At 38.1% G+C, this 19,788-nt stretch overlaps 1 protein-coding gene across 1 annotated transcript in view; it reads left to right on the top strand.

The window, feature by feature from the left end:
- LOC124797868 (intraflagellar transport protein 74 homolog) overlaps positions 1–19,788 on the top strand; it is a 212,613-nt gene that overhangs the window by 56,782 nt on the left and 136,043 nt on the right. Inside the window, exons 3-6 of the mRNA XM_047260954.1 lie at positions 6,303–6,546; positions 18,617–18,813; positions 18,926–19,102; positions 19,529–19,756. Coding sequence (XP_047116910.1) covers positions 6,303–6,546; positions 18,617–18,813; positions 18,926–19,102; positions 19,529–19,756 — 846 coding nt within the window. The remainder of the gene's footprint in view (positions 1–6,302; positions 6,547–18,616; positions 18,814–18,925; positions 19,103–19,528; positions 19,757–19,788) is intronic.

Raw genomic sequence — 19,788 nt, 5'->3', positions numbered from 1 at the left:
GCATAAAGTATATTACACTAGTTTGATTGTAAACTAAGACTTTACAGATTGCCTCATGTATTTTCACTTAATGATATTAAGTTCTCTCATACTTGTAACTATTTTCTTTCCAGCTGTGGTCTTGGTAACTACTGTGCCATTCTGAGCCCGCATCTTCTGAAGGGCAAAATAGTATATGGCATTTTTCAAAACCATTAGCCATTCATATGTCACACCTTTTTCCTCTTGTTAACCGTACCTTTGCTCATTTTCCTTTGCTCAAAAAACTCCAGTGTTTTATGGAATATGCTCCAGCTCTTGTAGCACCTGATACTCTTCATCCCACCCTATGCTTCCTGTCAGTGACTGCCTTATTTACTTCCATGCCTAATTTTTCATGGACAATCTATATGAGCAGGTTGCCTGTGTGTTCCACTTCATTTTCTGCTACACCAAATAACCACAAGCTATTTTGCCTTTGGTACTGCTCTAGTTCTCAGTTGTAGCAGTCAGTTTTTCTGAAGTCTTGTGTCTTTTATTCATACTCAGACACATATCATTTTAGAGCAATAATTTTTGCTGCATCTGCTATAGTGAAGATAATCTGATTGAGATGATCAAACAATGGAAATTCCAAATAGGAATATCAATCAACAATGTAGGAAAAGAGAGATTGCTATTTACCAAATAGAAGACACATCAAGTTGCAGATAGGCCAATTAAAAGACACTCACATATAGATTTCGATCACAGCCTTCATCAGTAAACACACACACATACACACACACACACACACACACACATACACACACACATGACCGCCAACTCCAGCATCTTGGGCCAAAATGCTGGAATTGACAGTCATGTGTGCGTGAGGTGTGCTTGCTTTTGTGTGTGTGTGGGGGGGGGGGGGGAGGGGTCTTTACTGATGAAGGCTATGGCCAAAAGCTACATGTTGGTGCCTTTTAATCATGCCTGTCTGCAACCTGACGAGTCTTCTTTACGGTAAGTAGCAGACTTTTCCTACATTGTTGATTGTTGACTGAGACCATCTTTCTCATGGAAATACAGCACCTATCTCAAAGTGTCCACTCATTCTTATTCCATTCATAATAATAATAATAATATAAATTTGTTTCTCTATTGTATTATGTGTTCTGAACGATAAGTATATGATAATGCAGAAAACAATTACTTTATTGCATTTATTTCCAAAATTCAATTACCTTGTTTTATAGCCCTAATTTTTCTGATTACAAGAATTCTCACTTGTACTAGGAAAAGATGTTAGTGTGCCAATTATTCAGTCTACAGAGCTAAGTAAATTATCCAGATTTGGTGGGAACTGGGAGTCTCAGAAAGTGTATACATTGTCTTCATACAAAACTAAGTAAATTATCCAGATTTGGTGGGAACTGAGAGTCTCTGAAAGTGTATACATTGTCTTCATAATACACTATTTATAATTTTATCAGTTTCCACATTATCCATTCCATAGCTAAATCAGATTACTTCACAACTCATTGCAGTTCTATGTTCAGTAATTTTTTGTTTTCCTTGTTATAAGTTAAAAGTTAATAGCCAGTTTCAATAATCATTCATAATAAAAAGTTAATAACCAACTTCAGCAGAGAACAATGATTAAGACAGTCCACATTTAGTCACCAACAGGTGAATACCTAAGTGTCAACGTCAGTCACTGTAAAATTCTTTATGTAGTTCTTTGAGTTAGCAGCCAAGTGTTAACTTGCCATGAGCCACATATCAGGTATGCCTACAACATTTAATTTGTAATAAATGTAAATTTGCGCAGGCAGTTCTAGTTTAACCACCAACACGCGAACATCTCTGTGTTGAAGTTAGCTCTCGAGTAACATTCATCTCGGTACATTGTTGTGCAGTGAATAGCTATATGGGTTTTTCTTCAGGTGATGCAAAAATCTGAACTGTGTACAGAACTGAACTGAAAATTTGTAGCCACCAACAAATATTTATAGTAGAAGGTGTGAGAAATAAACTGTATAAATTATTTTAAACAAGTTGTTCAGCATAGTAATATTTGCATCAGTAAATGTGAAAAAGTGTCAAGCTAACTACACAGTGTTGTGTACATAATTTCGAACTTGTCATTCATTCAAATTACAGCAAGACATCAGATATCAGCAGCACAGTTACCAAGGGGTAATGCAGTCACAAGTGAGGTATATTACAAGCAGACCAGTTCTACTACATGCTGTCTAAACAGATGTATCTTGGCACTCCTATGTAATGCAGAATTAACTATTAGATGTCATGAGAGGAGGTGGGGAGTTTTGTGTTGTCAGTACAGAAGCAGTAACAGCAGAATGGGTCATTCAGGTGAGCTTAGTGACTTTGAACAGGGACTGGTTGCAGGATATCACCTGAGTAACAGATTGATCAGGGACATTTCCATCCTTCTAAAGCTGTCCAAGTCAACTGTTGGTGAGGAGATTGTGAAGTGGAAAAACAAAGGAACAACCACAGCTAAACCATGACCAGGCAAACCTCATGAACTGATGGATGGGGATTGTCGAGCACTATGGAAGATGGTTGTAAAAAGAATGTGTGAAATCAGTGGAAGCAGTCATTCATCAATTCCAAAGTGCTACTGCAGTCTAACTAGCATGATGACCGTTTGTAGGGAGTTAAAATAATGGGGTATTGTGGTCAAGCATCTCCTCATCAGCCACAAATTTTTGTGATCAGTGTTAAGGGAGACAGAGGTGATTTAAAGAACAGTGGATATTGGAAATGGGTGATTTGGAGTGATGATTCACACTATACTCTATGGCGGTATGATGGAAGGGTTTGAATTTGGCGAATGCTTGGAGAACACTACATGCCACCATGTATAGTGCCATCACTGAAATAGGGAAGAGGTGGTATTATGGTATGGGGGTGTTTTCATGGTAGTGTGCTGTCCCCCTATGTGCTTAAGAGAATGCTAAATATGGAAGGATCTGTGTACAGTTGAACAGTTTGGTGAATATAATTGTATCAGTATGACACTGCACTGCGATAGTACTTAACAATTACTGCTTGTGTAGTTGCTCCAACATAGAGCATCCCATAGAAGCAAACCAGTTGCATCTTTACCTCTGGTTAATTGTGCTTTAGGTACTTGGACTATGCATGACTCTGTTCAAAAAGAACAGCTCAATGTAGTCATGGGGTCGAGCTGCACATGTCTGCTTTCATGCCTTGCAGCTAATTCACTGCAAATAATTACCTGTTGCGATCCTACAGTCAAATAGTCTAGACTTTGGCTAGAATTGGAAGTTAATAAAATACAAAGTTAAAGTTAAAACAGCTCAAAACAGTTCAGAGTTCAACATGATGATTTTCAAATTATGGCATGTGATACAGAGAATAGTAACTCATAGTCTGTCTGCCCTCAGTTCTGTAATACAAGCAGAAAAAGTTAACAGTCTTACTCTGGAACACGTTTGGACCTCTTGATATATGAAGTCCCTTCAGAAGTTAAAGTACAGTACTGACTGTTCACCACTCACAATCAAACATGACCATGATGGGATACCACTCGTTACCACAGGCACATCCACCTCCTTCTAGAAATCACATAAAAGTGCCTCAAATCACTCCTTTGAGCTATTCACTCAAAAAGTTCCAGCCTCCACTTGACTCCCGTAATTTTCCACTACTGTGTGCTTTGCCATTGGCTGAAGGTCGTCCCTACCAATACATCATTCTTACATTCTATACACATCATTTGACTGAACTTGACCACATCTTGGACTAAACTAACATTTTATGACCATATCTAAATAAAGAAATAATATAAAAATTCAGCCACACTCAGACCATTCACAGCGGATATAAATAAAGATTTGTCCATAAATAAATAATCCAGTATTCTTGCGCAAGTGCGCTCACAATAAATGACAACAGATTGTCTTTAAACATTGTTTAAAGAATTATTTAAGCCTGCTTGTCGAAAGCATCTTCTGGAACTCTTTACAAAGGTGGTGTCAGCTAACGCATGTGACTGACCACTTCTTAAATTACCAAGATTTTGTATTATCAGTTGTAATTAACATTTAAATAAAGTTACTGGCAAAATAGTAAACTGATCATAAAATAAATACACAAGAATGACAAAAAGTGAGGTATTCATGCTGTATGGTGTATACATTTGCTGTGTAATTGTGAAGTATATGATGTTTTGAGAAACATTAGCGTAATGAGAAGATAAAAAAAAATGTTATAAATCAAGAAATAAAATAGATACAGATATGTAGCTTTTAAAGATTATAACTGTAGTGCAATACTGCCATCTAAGATACTGTATGTTGAAATTGCATAAAGTGTTTAAAAGTTATTAATTCAGAGGTTCATTGTGAAAATGTTTATTTGCTCTGAAATAGTAGCGACAACCATCCAGATATCCAGCTTTGGGATTTATTTGTTTCTGGCGACACTGCTCATCTTTGTAGCTGGGTGGCCAGTATTGGTCACTTAGCTGGATCTGCTGTGATGTGCTCTGGGCCTGATAGCATTCAGCTGTACAACACTTTCACATCCCCTCATATTAACTCCAGGCAGGCAAATCGCTCGCCTACATACGCATAACGGTACAGCTCCCTCTCGTAAAGCAGAACCTTTGAGGTAATGGTTTGTGGACAATAACAGTCCTCAAATGGACTGGCCTATCCAGAGTCCCAACTTGCACACATTGGGACACCTTTGTGATGAGTTAGAATGCTGACTTTGCTCTAGACCCCAGTGTCCAACATCCCTACCTTCTCTAGTTTTGGCTCTTGAGGAAGAAAGAGGAGCCATTCCTCTGCAGGCATTCAGACATCTCATTGAAAATGTCCCTAGAAAAGTTCAAGGCATCGTAAAAGCAGTGGTCGGGCACACCCCATACTAACAGGTGTCCAGAGACTTTTGATCAGGACCTGGAACCGAGGACTCACCTTCTGCCACTGACGGGGCTGCCACATCTGCTGCTGCACTGCTGTTATACATGCTGTTGTTTGGACAAATATTTGAAAGCTGAAGTAGCATGTGTTACAATATAGCTGCCACTTTCTAAATTGCTTGTGGATGACTATACTGTGTCACTTCCCTAGCTGCTGTATTGTATTCAAAGGCAACACAGTGGAAAATAATAGTTCAGTTATACTCAGATCTTATTCAAATTTATAAACTTCAAAACAACTGTACGGAACATAAAACCTGAGATGATCAGTTGTTTTACTATTTGGGTCAAACAGGGATCTGAAAACATTATTTGGTAGTCTCCAGGTACAAGTGGTCCATTCAAGCATCAAGTTTGTAGCCTAGTCTTTGGAATTGTTCTGGCACTTTGGAACTGTGTAGATGCCACTGACTTTCATAATGGTGAATCCAAAGTACTAGCTATGGACTTTCTTATCAAGTAGCAGAGCTATTGTGTTGTGTTGTTACCTCGTATATTGTCAGCTAACATTAAATAAAACATTCAGCTTGTCCGGTAATATATAGCTCACTTTGAAAAAATCATTCCCACTCAATAAATAAATACAACTTTTCCTCGTTCTTAGCATTGTTCTCCTGGCTCTGATTTAAAACTAATATTTAACATTCTGATGGGAAATTCATATGAATCATGCGTAATTTAAATGAAAGAATGTAATGATGCATCATCTGGACTGCCAATATAATGGTTGGGCTTTTACAATAGCTTGTTTACAGTTGAAAGTTAAATTTTAAAATGAAACATTATTTATATTTCTCCTATGAATTTTTGGTCTACATGCTAAACTGGCAAGACCATAGGCAGATGAAGCTGTGTGTTGGCCTGTGATGCAAGTTTGGACACTGAATACTCTATATATCTGACAAATTAGTTTGGCCACAGCAGTGTTTAGCAAAATGCGCAAATGTCTCCCAGTCTAGCATACAGTTTTATCCTGCCAGAAATATCATTTAAGCACGCACTTATATGTTTCTCCAAGGAGTGAGATGCTTCATTCAAAAATATATATTGTGTTAGCTAATATATCGTTGTAAATGGCTGCTTTTAAAAGGAAACTAGAGAATTTTGTTAATGTGGATATGGCTATAAATGGCTGCTTTTAAAATGACATTAGAGAATTTTTTCATGATGGAAGAATGAGTGAATAATAAGTATTTAATAGACATATCGGTTTGTTACATAAAATAAGAAGTTAGAAGTAATTGCAGAATAAAACAAAAAGCATGTCCCACTACTTTTGCTGTTAGCCCAATTTAGATTTAAATGCCAGTTTTTATTTCCATCAATCTACAATAGTTGTACGTGTTTTTAATTTTACAAGTTGAATGTCGTGGATAGACCAGTGACACAACAGGGGCTGACTGGACTCCGTACAGCTTCCAGAGGACCACAGAAACGGCAAGTTGAAGATAAACGATATTTTGAAGGAATACTTCAGATGAAGATCAGAGAACTTTCATCTGAAATAAGTCATTTGAACAAGGATATTGAGACTCGGTCAGCTGAACAAGCAACTTTTTTGATTTATGACAAGAGAGTTAAAGAAATGGCAGCTGAACTTACAGGTCAGTATTAAATTATAGGATAGACCTAAAAAAGACCTATTGCTACCCCCTGTATAGAGATGTTGAGTCACAGACAAGCACAACAAAAAAATTGCTATACATTTCAGCTTTCAGCCAAAAAGTCTTCTTCAAAAGTAGAAAATGCACACACAGGCACACTCACATATACATGTTCATGTCTCTACCTGCCACCAGAAACAGTGGTCATGTGCATGAATGTGTGTATAGCAGTATCTTCACTGTGCATGTGTGCATCTCACTGTCTCCTCTGTATGGTGAATAGCAATCTATCCTTTTCATAATATTGTTGTTATTTCATCTCGAACTTTCCAATGTTTTATAAACCTATACAACGTATTTTTGTAAGTAGTCCACACCATCAAAATCAAACAATTGTAACGGTACTCACAAATATCTGTATATAAGAAATGGCACAAAATATACATCTCTGCTTAGCAAGAAAGACAAAAAATACAGCCGGCCACTATGACCGAATGGTTCTAGGTGCTTCAGTCCGGAACTGCGCTGCTGCTACAGTGGCAGGTTCCAATCCTGCCTCGGGCATGGATGTGTGTGATGTCCTTAGGTTAGTTAGGTTTAACTAGTTCTAAGTCTAGGGGACTGATGACCTCAGATGTTAAGTCCCATAGTGCTTAGAGCCATTTTGAACAAAAAATATATTTCAGACTACCTAAGTGGTCAACATGAAAAATTCCTTTCCATGACTGAAAACGTCAAGCTTCAATGGACAAAGTTCAACAGTATTGTACAATACACCCTAAACAGGTATGAGCCAAGAAAATTTGTGATGGATAATAAAGAACCACCATGGTTTGACAGCTATGTTAGAAAGTTTCTACGAAAGCAAAGAGAGACTCACAGCAAATTTAAACACAGCCAAAGCGTCACAGGCAAACAAAAACAGGGCAAAGGCAAAATTAACATGACATCAAAGCATGAAACATTCAATGGATTTGAAAGTAAAATTATATCGACTTGACAAAAACTCCTAAGACATTTGCCCTTATATTAAACCAGTAAACAGATTGACGTCTCCCATCCTGACATTCTGTGACCATAGTGCCATCAAAACAGACTATAATAAAGAGAAGGCCAAAATACTGAATGCCTTTTTCTAAAAGTGTTTCACTGAGGAAGATTGTATTATTGTTCCTCCTTTAAATTGTAGCACAAAAAATCAAAATGACACGATATTGGTATGAAATAGAAAAGTAAAAGAAATTGCTCAACAGAGGAAAGGCCACTAGACTGGATCAGATACCAATACAATTCTGCATAAAGTATATGAAAGAATGTACTCTTCTTCCAGCAGCAGTGTACCACAGATTGCTGAAGCTGCAAAGTGTTCCTAGTAGTTGATAAAAAAGCAGGTCATTCTCATTTTCAAGAAGGGTCATTGAGCAAACACACTAAACTATAGCCTGTATCTCCGCCAGCAGTCTGTTGCAAAATTATGGTATATGTTTTATGCTCATGTATTCTGACCTTTTTTCCCCTCCTCTGTAGGAACCAACATGATTTCCAAAAATAACTGCTATGTGAAACTCAGCTTGCTCTGTTCATCCATGAGACCAGAGTGCAGTAGATACACCGGCACTCAAGTTGGAGTCGTGTTCCTTGACTTCAGAAGGTACTGTCTGTAATGATTTCACTGTTGACAGGACATTAAACTCTTAATTTTCCTTCTAGAAGGCATCAGTATAGTTCTGCACTGTCACCTAACGAACAAAGTAAAAGTGTACAGAATATCAGACCAGCTGTTTGATTAAATTGAAGAGTTTCTAGAAAACAGAATGCAGCATGTCACTCTCAGTTAAGAAAATCTGCAGTCATAAAAGTAACTTTATTCATAACCCAAGGGAGTGTTATAGGACCAACACTTTTCACCATGTATATGTGGTGCTTCAGAAGTAACTGTACATGCTTCATGTGTGTCATGTATGCATCAAAATAAGATTAAAATGTTAAGTAAAGTTTTGTATGAAAAAAAAAAATTTTTAAATTATGCCATAGAAAAGGGTTCACAAGTGCAACGCAAACAACACAAAATTAATTCTTCTCAGAAACCAACAACACAAAGGGACCCAAATGACACTACCACACACTGTATGCTTACTCCAGGATATGTTCAAAACGATGTTCCTGTAAGTAAAGACGAGATGCGCTCAACTTCTTTCCCCTCTCAAAATGTTGCAGGCTCCGTTCATCTCTTTCTGCACAGTTGTACAGCTTTTTTCAATTCAGTGATGTAGTTGCACTACAGTCACAATTGCAGCACCCTACACGAGCTCCTTGAGCAGCCCCAATTGTGGAAGTCCAGGGGTTGAGAGCCAGAGATCTGGCAGGCCAAGCAATTGGTCCTGTACAACCTGCCCACTTATCAGAATAAGCAACATTGCATCTTGACTGAAATGTGCTGCAGTACCGTTGACAGAGCGACAGCAGTCAAAGTGCAGGTGAACACGACATGCCATAAATGCCAAAAGGCTGTACTGGCCCACAGTGTAATGCCTACCACAAATGGCATTATGAATCATAACTCTGAAATAAAGCAGTTTCAGACAAAACTGTGTCTAACATTTTACTATTATTTTGATCCATACATTACACTAACGAAGTGTCTACAGTTACTTTTGAATCACCCTGTATGTAAATGAACTAGTAGATAATGTCCTAAATTCCATGAGGCTTTTCACAGATGATACTGTTGTATACAGAGAAATCACAATTTTGAAAATTGCAGACTTGCAAAGGACCAATGATTGTTACAGAGATTATTTGTTGACCTGTAATATAAACAAATTTAAAGTATTGTTCATAAATAGAAAAAAAAACATTGTTGTATGATTACACAATTGCAGAACAATCACTGAAAGCAGTAACACTTATAAATTATCTAGGAGTATGCATATAGAGAAGTTTAAAGTACAACAACAATATAAAACTAATTACAGTCAAGGCTGATGCCACACTCAAATTCACTGGAAGAATCCTCAACAAGTGAAGTGCACTTACACAGAAGGTATCTTACAAACTCCTTGTTCGAACAGTACTTGAATATTGCTCGTCTGTATGGAATCCTTACCATATAGAACTGATAGAGGTAATAGAGGATATCCAAAGAAGGCCAGCGCATTTCATTAAAGATTCACTTAGTAAGCACAAAAGCACCACACAGCTGCTCAGCCAACTCCAGTGGCAGATGCTACAAGATAGATGATGTGAATCATGAAAGGGTTTACTGTCAAAATCTCAAAGGTGTACATTCCTAGAAGAGTCATCCAATATATTGCTTCCTTCAATATGTATATACCGGGTGATCAAAAAGTAAGTATAAATTTAAAAACTGAATAAGTCACGGAATAATGTAGATAGAGAGGTACAAATTGACACACATGCTTGGAATGACATGGGGTTTTATTAGAACCAAATAAATACAAAAGTTCCAAAAATGTCCGACAGATGGCATGTGAAATGAGCTTCGTTGGTCCACAACACGTTACTCAACCAATCGTCATCTTCCGCTATCTTTTGAAATGCCCACACCGCAAATGCCCTCCACTTCACTAAATCGCCAAGTAACAGTTCATGATGCCAATGGATTTGGTACGGATAGCATCGGAGGGTACGCCTAAGTGCCAACCAAACAGTAGTGTATGGAATGCCGGTGCGACGTGCAGCTGCATGAGCACTGACTTCCCTGTGCATAGACAAACCTGCTACAGTCTCCATTTCTTCCAGAACTGTCTCAGCAGCATTACGCCTTGTGCTCGGTTGGCCACTACAGGGTCTATCGTCTAAACAACCCGTGGCTTCGAACTTCGAACTCATTCTCGCCACAGCTGCATTTGTCAACGGACCTTTACCCGTTCGAATCCCCTTCCTATGGCGATAGGATCATAACGCTGAACCAGCACATTCCCCATTCTGATAATACAGCTTCACTAAAAGTGCCTTTTCAGGTAATGTCAACATGCTGCGACTGCTGGTGCATCTGATTCTCTCTCTCATTACAGCTCCTTTTATACATGATTGTCATGCGCAGTCACTGACGTTTTGCTGTCCAGCACCATCTGTCGGCCATGTTGTGAACTTTCTTTTTTTTTAAATATATATATATAAACCCTATGTCATTCCAAGCATGTATGTCAATTTTTACCGCTCTACCTACATTATTCCGTGCTTTATTAAGTTTTCAAATTTATACTGACTTTTTGATGAGAAAAGCCCATGAACATAAGATTACAGAGCTCACACAGAGTTTTATCAATATTGGTTCTTTCACCTGAACCATTAGCGACTGGAACAGGAAAGGGGGGAGTGACTGTAGTACACGAAGTATCCTCCACCACACACTGACACACTGTAAGTTGGTTTCCAGAGTATAGATGGAGATGGAGAAGAACAATATGCGTAGACACATAGCTTCGAAAGGATGATGGGGAGTGGAAGGAGGGATTATTTGATTGTAACATTCTGTTTGGATGCTACATCTAGAATTATATATTGCTCTGTTAGGAAATATGATACATATATATATTTGTTCCTAATATTGCTGAAAACATAGGGAGAAAAAAATGAACCATCTACAGTAGATCCATTAGATTTTTGTAAATCAGCCCTGTATAATCACTTCGCATTTTCTGTGATCTTCAATTGTGTGTGTCATGTTTATTTAAGTAATGGATAATCCAGGATGGAATGTAGCAATATTATGAAAAGGAAAGTTACCATTCACCATATAATGGAGATGTACTGAGCTGCAGATAAGAACAACAAAAAGACTGTCACAATATAAGCTTTTGGCCAACAAGGCCTTTGTCGAAAATAGGCAACACACACACACACACACACACACACACACACACACACACACAAAAGCAACTCACATACACATGAGTGCAGCCTCTCACAGCTGAAGCCAAGGTGCCATATTTATTTATTCATTCATCCAAAAATCTTTCCAGATTGTGGGACACGGAACAAACACAAAACAAAGCAGTATCACAACACAGTAAAGATACAGTATTATTTTAATAGACACATAAATTTTAGCTTTATGCCCAAAAGAGCTTGCTCTACTTGCAGTAGTTGCACTGTCTTGTTTCAAGTCTCTTGTATCTCAAATGTTCTAAAATTTCTGCTACTGAATAGAAGCAATGATGCAGGGTTGTTTTTTAAGTAAGGGCCGTTTTTATTTAAAAAAAAAGATACAAATACTTTTGTAAAAAAACTTTTATTTTCTGATTCTACACACTTTTACCTATTTTTCTACATAGTTGCCTTGTTTATTTAAGCACTTGTCATACCATACAACTAAGTTTTTAATTCCCTCTTCAAAGAATTCAGCCGCCTGCTCCGACAGCCGCTTTCACTTCACCGTCGTCATTGAAGCGCTGCCCGCCAAGATGGTGTTTCAGGTACTGGAAAAGGTGAAAATCACTAGGAGCAAGGTCGGGGCTGTATGGTGCATGGTCCAAAACTTCCCAGCCAAAAGAATCAATCAAATCCCGAGTCTTTTGAGAGGTGTGAGGCCTAGCGTTATCGTGCAGGAGCAAAACTCCTTTTGTCAGCATGCCACGCCTTTTGGATTGAATTGCTCTGCGGAGCTTCTTTAGAGTTGCACAGTAGGCATCTGAGTTGATTGTCGTTCCTCGTGGCATAACGTCCACTAGCAAAACACCGCACCGGCCCCAGAACACAGTTGCCATAATCTTGCACTTTGACAGCGTCTGTTTGGCTTTGACCTTGACGGGTGAGGTTGTGTGTCGCCATTCCATCGATTGTCGCTTGCTTTCGGGAGTGATGTGGGATACCCATGTTTCATCTCCAGTGACAATTTGACTCAACATGTCATCCCCTTCTTCCTCGTAATGAATCAAAAAGTCCAATGAAGTGGCAAATCTCTTTCCTTTGTGGTCCTCTGTGAGGAGTCTGGGTACCCACCAAGAACACAGTTTCTTAAAGTTTAGGTTTTCAGACACAATTTTGTACAAAACCGATCTTGAAACTTGTGGAAATTCCAAAGAAAGAGTGGAAATTGTGAATCTCCTGTCCTCACGAATCTTTGTTTCGACTGCAGCCACCAAATCATCAGTGATCACAGAGGGCCGGCCTGAGCGTTCTTCGTCATGGACTTTTTGACGGCCATTTTTAAACTCTCTAACCCATTGACGCACTTTACCTTCACTCATTGCATTTGATCCATAAACTTCTGTTAACTGACGATGAATTTCTGCAGCTGATAGGCTTCTTGCAGTCAAAAAACGTATCACTGACCGTATCTCACACGCGGCGGGCGATTCAATAATCGTAAACATTATAAAGGAGCACAGCGATGCGTACACGTCAGCTACAGAGCTGCAACTTGCATCAGTGTGAACGGGAAGGAGGCCGGCAAGTGGTGCGGTGGCTTGTTGCGGCATCCACACGAACTACGGGACTATACGCGCGAACGCCCCTTACTTAAAAAACAACCCTCGTAATAGGAATGCCCTTAAAGTTTTACAAAAGAGTGTGAGTGATGATATCATTTTTACCTTATGTGGAAGTCTGTTGTAAATTTGTATACAACTGTATATTGTGGAAGTTTTGTAGGCTGATGTCCTTACTGACTGGACATGGAAGCTTTTCCTTTTGTGTTATAATATGTTCATGGATATTAAAATTTTTGTTTACTTCTTGTAAGTTCTTTCTAACATACTTACAGATTTTTAGGATCTACATACAGGGAAGCAGGAGGCTTGACTAGTTTTCAAGCATGTTACATTGCTACAGTTCTTTTCTGGGTTAGTAAAATCAGTGAACTAGGTGGTACTATCCAAGAATATAAATCCGTACAGTAGGATCCTATGGAATTGAGCAACATTTGCATTTCAGACAGTGCTAAATCCTGCTTTAACAGAGAGTAACTGTAGACTATAACATCAAACAATGGAAAATCCAGGAAGGAATGTAAGAATATTAGAGAAGGAAAGTTGCTGCTCACCATATAGCAGAGATGCTGCTTACAGTGTGGTTTCAGTTGCCGGAGACTGCAGTCATGTCTGCAAGTTTGTGTGTGTGTGGTTGTTTTTTTTTCTTTTTTTCTTTTGTGTGTGTGTGTGTGTGTGTGTGTGTGTGTGTGTGTGTGTCTGTGTGTGTCTGTGTCTGTGTGTCTATTGTTGAGAAAAACCTTAATGGTCAATGGCCGGAAGCTATAATTGTGAGAATCTTTTTGTTGTGCCTATTGTGACTCAGCATCTCCGCTATATGGTGAGTAGCAACTTTCCTTCTCTAATATTGTAGACTATAACATGTTTTATGTAGTGTTTATATGTATATGCCTTTGAAATTATTTTGAAGCCATATGTCTAAAATTTTTTGTTTCCAGAAAACATAAAATTTTGTCAGATTTTATTGTCACACTGGTGTTGCATGCATCACCTTTTAAACAGAAGTTCAGGAATGTTGTTTCTTTTTGTGTTTATCAGTAGTTTTTTCTCTTCAAACCATCTATGTAGCTGTGCTGTAGTTTTATTTACAGCTGCTTGTAGCTGACTTGGGATGTTTACTGTAATAAGGATGCTTGTGTCATCTGCGAATAAAATATTTGTTTGTGACCTAATGTTTAGGTCTAAATCATTTATATAGAGGAGAAAGAGGATTGGCCTAGGAATGGATCCCTTAATTTCTGCATCTAAGAAATGTATCCTAGTATTTTTCTTTAGTTCATGTTTTATTTGTATTTCCTGTTTGTCAACTATGATTTGAATCATTTTGTTAGTGGTCCAGTATGTCAAAGGCTTTAATTAAGTGTAAAAAATGCCACTGGCAGTTTGTTTATTGTCCTTTTTTCCAGGGCATTGTGTTTAAAATCATAGATGGCACCTCTTGTTGATTTATTTTCCCAAAATCCATGCTGAGTATCAGGGAGAAATTTGTTTTTCTCTAAAAATTTCATTAGCCTATTATACATTACTTTTTCTATGATTTTATTAAAGCCTGATAATAAGATAAGTGGTCAACAGTTTTATATATCTGATTTGTCTCCCTTCTTAGAATAGGGACCGCTTTAGCAAATTTTAAACAGCCTGGAAATGTGCCTGTCAGGAAAAATTAATTGACTGTATCTGGAAGAGTCGATTAATTGACTACATCTGCAAGAGCTCCCCCCCCCCCCCCCCCTCCCCCCCAATGAGCCATGGAGCTTGCTGTTGGTGGGGAGGCTTGCGTGCCTCAGCGATACAGATAGCCGTACTGTAGGTGCAACCACAATGGAGGAATGGAGGGTTATCTGTTGAGAGGCCAGACAAACGTGTGGTTCCTGAAGAGGGACAGCAGCCTTTTCAGTAGTTGCAGGAGCAACAGTCTGCATGATTGACTGATCTGGCCTTGTAACACTGGTTAAACGGCCTTGCTGTTCTAGTACTGCGAACGGCTGAAAGCAAGGGGAAACTACGGTCATAATTTTTCCCGAGGGCATGCAGCTTTACTGTATGGTTAAATGATGATGGCATCTTCTTGGGTAAAATATTCTGGAGGTAAAATAGTCCCCCATTCGGATTTCCGGGTGGGGACTACTCAAGAGGACATTGTTATCAGGCGTTCTACAGATCGGAGCATGGAATGTCAGATCCGTTAATCAGGCAGGTAGGTTAGAAGATTTAAAAAGGGAAATGGATAGGTTAAAGTTAGATATAGTGGGAATTAGTGAAGTTCAGTGGCAGGAGGAACAAGACTTCTGGTCAGGTGAATACAGGGTTATAAATATAAAATCAAATAGGGGTAATGCAGGACTAGGTTTAATAATGAATAAAAAATAGGAGTGCGGGTAAGCTACTATAAACACATAGTGAATGCATTACTGTGGCCAAGACAGATACGAAGCCCATGCCTACCACAGTGGTACAAGTTTATATGCCAACTAGCTCCACAGATGACGAAGAGAATGATGAAATGTATGACGAGATAAAAGAAATTATTCAGATAGTGAAGGGAGACGAAAATTTAATAGTCATGGTTAACTGGAACTCGATAGTAGGAAAAGGAAGAGAAGGAAACGTAGTAGGTGAATATGGAATGGGAGTAAGGAATGAAAGAGGAAGCCGCCTGGTAGAATTTTGCACAGAGCATAACTTAATCATAGCTAAGACTTGGTTCAAGAATCATGAAAGAAGGTTGTGTACATGGAAGAATCCTGGAGATACTGGAAGGTCTCAGATAGATTATATAATGGTAAGACAGAGGTTTATGGACCAGGCTTTAAATTGTAAGACATTTCCATGGGCAGATGTGGACTCTGACCACAATCTATTGGTTATGAACTGTAGATTAAAACTGAAGAAACTGCAAAAACGTGGTAATTTGAGGAGATGGGACCTGGATAAACTGAAAGGACCAGAGGTTGTAGAGAGTTTCAGGGAGAGCATAAGGGAACAATTGACAGGAATGGGGGAAAGAAATACAGTAGAAGAAGAATGGGTAGCTTTGAGGGGTGTAATAGTGAAGGTAGCAGAGGATCAAGTACGTAAAAAGATGAGGGCTAATAGAAATCCTTGGGTAACAGAAGAGATATTGAATTTAATTGATGAAAGGAGAAAATACAAAAATGCAGTAAATGAAACAGGCAAAAAGGAATACAAACGTCTCAAAAATGAGATCAACAGGAAGTGCATAATGGCTAAGCAGGGATGGCTAGAGGACAAATTTAAGGATGTAGAGGCCCATATCACTAGGGGAAATTTAAAGAGATCTTTGGATAAAAGAGAACCACTTGTATGAATATCAAGATCTCAGATGGAAACCCAGTTCTAAGCAAAGAAGGGAAAGCAGATAACTGGAAGGAGTATATAGAGGGTCTATACAAGGGCGATGTTCTTGAGGACACTAGAGAGGATATAAAATGTAGACTGGCAATGGCAAGGAAAGTGTTTCTGAAGAAGGGAAATTTGTTAGCATCGAGTATAGATTTAAGTGTCAGGAAGTTATTTCTGAAAGTATTTGTATGGAGTGTAGCCTTTTATGGAAGTGAAACGTGAACGATAAATAGTTTATACAAGAAGAGAACAGAAGCTTTTGAAATGTGGTGCTACAGAAGAATGCTGAAGATTAGATGGGTGGATCACATAACTAATGAGGAGGTATTGATTAGAATTGGAGAGAAGAGAACTTTTGGCACAACTTGACTAGAAGAAGGGATTGATTGGTAGGGCATATTCTGAGGCATCAAGGGATCACCAGTTTAGTATTGGAGGGCAGCATGGATGGTAAAAATCGTAGAGGGAGACCTGGAGATGAATACACTAAACAGATTCAGAAGGATGTAGGTTGCAGTAGGTACTGGGAGATGAAGAAGCTTGCACAGGGTAGAGTTGCATGGAAAGCTGCATCAAACCAGTCTCTGGACTGAAGGCCACAACAAGAACAACATCTGCAAGAGGCAGTGAAATGTTTGTAATACATAGCTCTATGGTGCAGTCAGAAATACCGTCAATTCCTGATGACATTTTCTTAAGGATTTATGCAACATGGATGATTTGATTTGGAGTTATTCCACAAACGTAAACTGAAGAGGAACATGACTGTACTTTGTTTTTCAGTTTCTTTCTAGTATCTGTTTCTTTCTAGTATCTGTGTTGTCACTGTTTATTACATTATTTGCAATATCTGCATAGTAACATGTGCAAAGATTCGCAATGTGTTGGGGATCAGTTACATTTTAGCTCTCATGGTTCAGAGTGATATTAAATTCTACAATGAAATTAAAATGTAATGATGTTAATGACATCCCCTTTACTTGGATGAATTTACAGTTCGAGATCATAAAATAGGGTGTTACACTCACAAATTATGTCCACGGAGTAAAACTTAATTTATAATTCAAAAAAATTAAATATGGAGTCACGTAAGATTTGACACTTGACCCCCTCCTGTTAAGTACGTACGTAAATGATTTTTGCATATGATACATATACTGATTAAGGCCTCAAATACATCCACACCAGTCACAGCCAGGAGAATAGGGGAAGAGGCCAACAGCAGATTCACACCAAGTAGTATGTCTTTGTATCTTACAAAAATAATGTAATGCAATTCGGGAAAAAAATCTCAATTACTGGCACTGAAAATAAAGATAATAGGGCACACACTACATGAAACTCTGTGTGCAAAGTTGCTTGGATAACAGATTGAAGTGGCGCCAGCACTTAGACAAATCAACAAAAAAGTGCCAATCTCCCTGCTTCAAAAGAAATTTTGTGGTATTTGAATTAGCTGCCAGTTCCTATTAGATAAGTAAGGAGCTGCCAACTTGTAAATCTTTCTAGTTTTGGATGATGACTTTGCATTGGTGATCACATGTCAAAAATGTAGAAGTTAATTAAAGCATAGTATTCCACTTCATCCATTGGAACACATAACAAAGCTACTGTAATAGAAATAAAAAAAAAGCTCTTCCACAGATTGAGTAGGAATTTGACATATGGTAATACACGGTTTGAATGCAGAAAAGAAAAAAAAATGATCAACAGTATCTCTGTTCCAGGTTGAGAAATTTTTGAGTTTCCTTAACATGCTTTTTACAAGTGAAAAACAAGAAGAAGAAAAAGCAGAAGCTTTTAATGACATTTACTAACTTTGAGGAGGTCTGTGGTTCAGCTGGGAATATTATTGGCCCCCTCATACAGCAAGACTTTATACTCTGCATCTTTAGCACTCAGATGCTGGGACCTGATCTGTGATCAAAGACTCTATTTTTGCTTTTGTATGTTTTTGTTTTCTATGCATAATATATGTTTGAAATATTGCTATAGTTAACCAGGATTGCCATATTAAATTTGTTCACATTACCATTTCATTATTTTGTAGGTGACTAGCACAACGATTATTTGTTGCTTGTATAATACTCAGTCACGTTGCAATGTCTTGAAGGACTGTTAACAGTCTTTGTTGTAGTCTTGTATCTTCTCTCCTCCCCCCCCCCCCCCCCCCTTCTCTCTCAATAAAATATTGTAAATTAGACTGCCAGAATCTACTGGGAATATGATATTAAAGGGAATATTATTTTCAGATCTACAAGGCAAGTTAGCTGACTATAATTTGGTTTTTGACAAAATAAGCACAGATACTGAGAAAAGAGAGATAGATAATGAGAGACTTGAAATGGAGCATAGAAATGCAAAGGAATCAAATTTTCTAGAGCAACTTTTTGCTCAGAGAAGGCAAAAGGAATCACAAATTCAGCAAATTGAAATCGAAATTGAGCAGGTAGGAATGATTATAGATCTCAGGTTTCTAGATTTCTTTTGTTGCGCTATTAATTGAACCATTTATGTTTTTGGATTACTCACAGAAGGTTTCTTGCCTGCACTTTTTTCAGGAGCGTCATATGGCTGATAATCTACTTGCCCAGATGAGCCCTCCATTGCGTGAGCATTATGCTGTGCTACAGAAAACAAACAATGAGCTGCAAAGGCAGATGGAAGAGCTACAGCAACAGCTTGATACACTTACTGTTCAAAAATCGAATTTTGAAGACCAGATATCAGTTTCAGAGGTGCTACTCCTTTGTATGTGCACCTGCTCATTAAAAATGTTTCTCTTCAAATGCATATACACACATTCCACTTGCAGAATTTCAGAGTTCTTGTAGATTTATCTTCCTTCAGTTAATCTTTATAACTTCATGGGCTCATGCATATGTAGTCATTTTGTCCTAAGTAACGGATAAAGCTCTAGTTACTAAAATGACAGGATATCATTGAATTCATTTAGGTATTTATGTTTTAACACATTTTATTAATTTCATATCATGTAGCAGCAAAGATTATATTCCATTTCCCATTTTTTAATATTTTGTGTCACACACTTTTATCATTACAGAAATAAATAAGTAAACAAAGAATTTAATAGTTTTTATATCTTAAATAGAATGAGCATGTTTGTTAAGTATGAAACACTATGCTCATCATTATATCATTAGGTAAAGCAAGAGGCAGTTCGTCTGCACCACAAATTGTTGGAAGCACAAGAAAAGCGAGATCAGTTATTACAGGAAGAGAGGATGAGGTCCACTCCAGCTAATGAAAGAGAACAATTGCTGCAGAGGGTAAAAGATGATAATTCAGAAATAGCAACCATGGAAAGGCAGATGTCACAGATGAAGGAACTAATTTCCAAAAAGCAAGAGGAACTGACCCAACTGGAGCAGGTATGGCAGTAGTGTCTGTGGTGTGAGACTGA

The sequence above is a fragment of the Schistocerca piceifrons genome, chromosome 5, assembly GCF_021461385.2.
Source record: "Schistocerca piceifrons isolate TAMUIC-IGC-003096 chromosome 5, iqSchPice1.1, whole genome shotgun sequence".
NCBI lineage: Eukaryota > Metazoa > Arthropoda > Insecta > Orthoptera > Acrididae > Schistocerca > Schistocerca piceifrons.
This window is presented reverse-complemented; position numbering and strand designations above follow the sequence as displayed.